This window comes from Piliocolobus tephrosceles, unplaced genomic scaffold, assembly GCF_002776525.5.
Source record: "Piliocolobus tephrosceles isolate RC106 unplaced genomic scaffold, ASM277652v3 unscaffolded_23460, whole genome shotgun sequence".
Classification (NCBI taxonomy): domain Eukaryota; kingdom Metazoa; phylum Chordata; class Mammalia; order Primates; family Cercopithecidae; genus Piliocolobus; species Piliocolobus tephrosceles.
The window spans coordinates 1-5,613 of NW_022305933.1; the positions used below are offsets into that span (position 1 = coordinate 1).

At 57.4% G+C, this 5,613-nt stretch overlaps 1 protein-coding gene across 1 annotated transcript; it reads left to right on the forward strand.

Moving 5' to 3' along the window:
* Window positions 1-5: 5 nt before the first annotated feature.
* LOC111534626 (zinc finger MYND domain-containing protein 19-like) lies at window positions 6-4,558 on the forward strand (the record flags this gene model as incomplete). Its single annotated transcript, XM_023201192.2, has 4 exons — window positions 6-29; window positions 1,537-1,596; window positions 2,416-2,522; window positions 3,129-4,558. Coding segments are annotated over 4 exons (378 nt in total), but the record flags the coding sequence as incomplete, so codon positions are not given.
* Window positions 4,559-5,613: the final 1,055 nt, after the last annotated feature.

Consider the following 5,613-nt stretch of genomic DNA (forward strand, 5'->3'; position numbering starts at 1 on the left):
CCGTGCGGCTCGGCCGGGTGGCCGGGAAGGTGAGCAGCGCGGAGCCAGCGGCCCGGCCCGTCTCGCCCGTCCTGGCCTCCGCGCGGGGCCGGGGGCCGGGGCCGGGGGCGGTTGTGCGGGCGGCGGCCGGGGCGGGGGCGCGGAGCCCGGGATGGGCCCCAGCGGGGCGGGGAACGCTGCGCGGGCCCGGCTGCTGGCCCCGCGCGGGTGCAGCTTCCTCTCGCAGGCCGGCGGGCGCGCACTCCTGGGCTGCGGGGCGCACCTGGCCGCCCTCGGCCCTGCCCTGCCGGAGGTGGAGGCCACGGCCCTGTCCCGAGCCGGGCGCGGAGATGCGTGGCTCGAGCCCGGCCGCGTTGTCCCGGAGCCCTCCCCGTGGTGTCGAGGAGCCGGGGCCTAGCGCGGCGTCCGGGCTGCCGGTGCGGCCACACGGTTTAAACACAGCGCCCTTTCCGAGGCAGCGCCACCTCCACACCTCTCGCCGAGGCGGGTCTGGTGTGGGCTCTTCTGTGCCTCCCAGTTCTCAGCAGGGCTTCGGGCTCGTTTTCACGCTGCCAGGGGTTGGCCGGGTTAGGCTGAGCCTCAGGCTCAGAGCAGAGAGGAAGAAGCCTGGGCCCTGATGCTGCAGACTCAGGGCCTTCCTCGATTTCTCTTCTTACCTGGCCCCCACGCTCCACGTTTGAGGCAGGGGATTCCGTGGCACCTGTGGGCATTGAGGCTTGGCGGTTTCTCGGAGCCACCTGTGCAGCTGCACCAGCCAGGGTCCTTACCCGGATGGGAGCCGTGTTCCCGTCACCCGCGGCTGCAGCTTCTGGTGGGAGAGAGGAGCGGAGGCAGTGTCAGGCGGCGTCAGGTGAAACAGGTTCAGATCCCAGAAGAAAAACTGCCAAGAGGGAGACTGGCCCGTTCTGGGACCTGGTCCTGTTTCCTGCCCCTGCTGCAAGAGCATAGGCAGGGCTTGCTGGGGAGGAGGCTTTTTTCCACCAGGGAAGGGTGGGCTCCCCAGTCAGGTCAGAGACCGCAGACCCTTTCTGATTCCACCACTGATGACAGTGTCATCCCTTACAGCTTTTCTTTGGAACTTTTCAGATGGACAAAAAACTAAAAAGGACAATTCAATGAGCAGCTCAGCTTAATAAACACACCCTAATCAAAACCTTCTGGCCCTTCTGCCTCAGCCCCGGACCCTCCCTCAGCTCAGTGAAACCATTTCTGCCTAGGTTTATTGGTGTGTTAAATGTTCCGTGCCACTGTTGGGGTTAGGCCTGCGAGGATGAGGCCTGATACCAGCTCCTCTGGCGCAGATGAAAGTGGTCTGTTGTCTTTTAACCAGTCTGTCTGTGTTTTGGCGTAGACTGCACCACCCCAAATGGTGGAATGAGGCCCCCGTGTGCTGAGCTGTCTTGGTCTGAAGAGGCCTGTGGTTACTTTCCACTTCACAGGAAAATGCAACAGGCTCCTGCCTGTCCTGGTTATAAGGTTACTGCACCTCACGCAGATCTCAAATGTAATGATTTGAAACATGTGGTTAACTTCCAGACCAAATACACGCTGATCGATGAGCAGGACATCCCGCTGGTGGAAAGCTACTCCTTTGAGGTAAGTAAGGATGCCTGTTCCCTCCCTTAATGCTTGTAGTCATTGCCCAGGAGGGTCACGAGGAGCGAGCTCTCCTCTGCTGCAAGAGCAGGCGGCCCCACAAGTGGACATCTGGGGCTGGCCTGTGAGCCCTGAGCCCTCAGCCCCACATGGAGCCGTGGCCCCACAGAACCTGGCCGTTGCTCCCACTGTGGCCCACGCAGCTTGGCGACACTCGTCTTTCCTCACTTTCACCCCAGCTGTTAGCTCTTCTTGAAAGCAAATGGAATGTTCTCACGTTTGCGATTGCGTCACGTCGACCATGTCTGTTAGCTCGAAGACCTTGTTACTTAGAGCTTGCCACCTGCTGAGCCTGCCCTAGCAGCCCCTCTGGGCTGCCCAGCTGCCTCTCGTTCTCTGCTCTCATGGGGTCTTCCTGCCTCTTCCCAGCTTCCATTCCCGCCACTGGGCTTGGCCTCCCTCACCACACTTTATCTCTGTGCCCCACACATTCACAGTAGTGACTTGTCCAGGGGTTTCTCTATCTCACTGCACTGTGGGCTTTTTTTAAGGGTAGGAAAGTGTATTTGTCTATGTCCATTGTATTTTGCAGAGTTGTTTGTGAGTGTTTCTTGCCAGGATAGACAGAGTGGTGGTGGGCCACGCTGGCCCCTAGGAGCCATGTGCCTATGGGAGGCTCTGCACTCCCCAGGGTCTCAGGGACAGGGCTGGCATTTGTCCCTCTGGCTTGCTTGTTTCACTTGGTTTTTCTAAGAGGGAATTGAAGTGTTGCTGAGAATTGGAGGCTTTTTAACGGCTCTTTCCCTTGTTCCTTTTCAGGCCCGAATGGAAGTGGATGCAGATGGAAATGGTGCTAAGATATTTGCCTATGCCTTTGACAAGAACCGAGGAAGGGGCTCTGGGAGACTCCTTCATGAACTGCTGTGGTGGGTGTTTCCAAGCTGTCTCTGCCCCCCACCACTGGGCTCCTGGGTGAGCTCCGATGGCATAGGGCGCCTGGAGGCCCCTGCCCCACTGAGGCCCTGCCTTGCCTTCCCTGAATGTCGCAGTTATTTTTGCGTGCTTTGCCACTAACTCAAAGGAATGAATGATTTGTATATTATGCTTCAAACACCAAGTGGACTTTCTGCTGGAAGCTTGCCCGGGCCTGGCGGCCTCTGGAGGGACGGTGGTTGCTCCCCTTGCTGGGTTTTTGCTGAGCCCCTTGTGTGCATGGTCGGGACCACTCAGGTGGGGAGCTGTCTCAGGCCATCTGCTCAGGTGGTTTTGCGTTCCACCCTTGGCTGGCTGTGCTCCGAAGTCTAGGGGCCGGGTCCTCCCTGTATCCCTGTCCTGTTTGGGCCACAGATCAGGTGCTTGGGTTTCTCCCAGCAGCTTCCACCTGAGGTGCCCTCCTCCAGAGGAGCAGGGGCCTGATCAGATCACATGGCTGACGTTTCTTCCTGGAGGACTTTGGTGCCTCACCAGAAGTGTCTGTGAGGGTGGGAGGCAGCGATGCAGGGTTAGATGCAGGGTTTGCTGTCTGTTTGTAGGGAGCGGCACCGGGGTGGCGTGGCCCCGGGCTTCCAGGTGGTGCACCTCAACGCTGTGACTGTGGACAATCGCCTGGACAACCTGCAGCTGGTGCCGTGGGGCTGGCGGCCCAAGGCTGAAGAGACCTCCAGCAAACAGAGGTGGGTCTTCTCAGGGCCCGGTGATGCCGGCAGAGGTGCCTTTTGAGGAGGGCCACCTCCAAAGCTCTTGTTTCCAAGAGGGTCTCGTGTTCCTCCTCTGAGCCCTGATGCTTCTGTGTGTTTTGGGACGTTCATTGTTTTTCCCCAAAGTGTGGAATCCTTCTTTTCTTCATGGGAGCGGGAAGGATCTAGGTATGTGTTTTTGCATTGCTCTTCTGATAACTGGCTCTGGGAACCTCCCTTTAGCTGACATGACAAAGTGGGGAGAAGGGCTGCCTGCTCCAGGGCAGGGCCAGCGCTGGGACTCAGTGTGAGCAGGGCTTCTGCCCCACACCCCGGGAGGCATCAGCCGCCTTTCCTCACCTCAGGATTCCTCCCTTCTCTCCTCATCTCAGGATTTCTCCCTTCTCCCCTCACCCCAGGATTCCTTCCTTCTCTGCTTACCTCAGGATTTCTTCCTTCTTTCTTCACTTCAGGATTCCTTTCTGTGCACACAGATGAGTCTTTTTGTTGTGTTGTTTTGCTAAACAGTTTTCCTTAAGCAAAGGTTTAAAGCAGAATGTGTGGTTCAGGGCTCAGCCCTTGGCCCCCCACTTGCCTGTGATCCTGAAAGCAGTGCTTTGCATGGGCTTCCCACGTGGGAAGGCAGTTCCTGTTGGCCCTAGAACCAGCCAGGCTGTGAACTTCACGGAGCCCTTGGGAAGAGCCGAGGGACCAGCAGGATGGGGGTTGGGAACCCAGTTGAGCCAGGGAGTCCCCAGCCACACACGCTTCGCTGACATGTTCCCCGGTCGCCCTGGGGCTTCTGGGCATGTCCTCAAGCCTCTGGGCAGCCTTTCCTGGTGCAAGCAGTGCCAACTGCCCTAGCAGATGGTTGTCAGCAACGCTGGTAAGGTTTAGTGTTTTGGGGCTTGGTGATGGTTGGTGGCTGTGGGTAGAATATTTGCAGTTGTCACCTCAGGGTCATGCTAGAGCCCCGTGCAGCCGAGGTGGAACAGTGGGAGCACCTGAGACACTGGTTGGTGATGTGGGGACAGTCCCCAGGTCTCCAAAATGCCACCCCCAAACTGCTGTTCCTGCCACCCTGGAGGGAGTCCTGCAAGTCCCCCCATCCCCTCCTCACTGGGCCTCTCAGGGTGAAGGCAGAGCCTGCAGTGTCTTTCATTCTTGTTGGGCTAGTGGTTTTGTTCCCTGCTCTGTTTATTTCATGTAATTAATTAATTTTACAGATGGGTCTCACTGTGTTGCCCAGGCTGGCCTCAAACTCCTGGCTTCAGGGAATTCTCCTGCCTCAGCACTTTTTTTTTTTTTTTTTTAGACGGAGTTTGGCTCCGCCGCCTAGGCTGGAGTGCAGTGGTGCGATCTTGGCTTGCTGCAGCTTCTGCCTGCCTAGTTCAAGCATTTCTGCCTCAGCCTTTCTAGTAGCTGGGACTACAGGTGCCCGCCACAACGGCTGGCTAATGTTTGTATTTTTAGTAGAGACAGGATTTCGCCATGTTGGCCAGGCTGTCTTGAACTCCTGACCTCAGGTGATCCGCCTGCCTCAGCCTTCCAAAGTGCTGGGATTACAGGTGTGAGCCACCGCGCCCAACCCCGCCTCAGCCTTTTGAGTAGCTGAGATAACGGGTGTGCACCACCATGCCCGGTCCCTGCTCTAATACTAGAGTTTTGACCCTTCTCTCATACTGCTTGTGAGTGACGCCAATCCTCTTATGATTGTTGGATGGGATTTTTTTTCTTTCGGGGATGATGTTAGCTGGAACTTTGGGTTGCAAGAAACAGAAACAGCTCAATTTGGCTGAAACAAAAATAGGGTACGTTTTGGTATCCTGACTGAAATGTGGAGAGCCAGGGATGCTGCTGCCTCCAGCTCTGCGCCCCCACTCTCGGCTCCTCTCCAAGAGGCGGCATGGACCCTACCCAGCACCTGTGGAGTGAAGCAGGCACCTGTTCTGGTGGTGTCTGGGGAAGCCCTGGGATGAACTGTAGTTAGCTTGCTTTGAATCACTTTTCTACATGAACAGAGTTGTGTCATCCACGGGAAGGGGAAGGAGTGTGTGGCAGGCAAAGCAGCATCCGTAGCATCTCCTCCTGCGTTGTCCCACATTGATGCATGCTCAATGTTGATGCTGGGATGGGCCCTCCCCAACTCCACCAGTTCCCCCACTGCCCACCACTCCACCAGGCGATGCCGTCTGTCCCTGCCGTGGCATGGGTCATTTCAGCCGGTTCTCAACAAGACTCAGGGTCCGGCCAGCCTGTAACTGAATGTTACCTTGAATCCTCTCAGCACCCTTCATAGTCAGGAGAGGAGATAACTGCTGTTAAGAACAGCTGTTTGGGC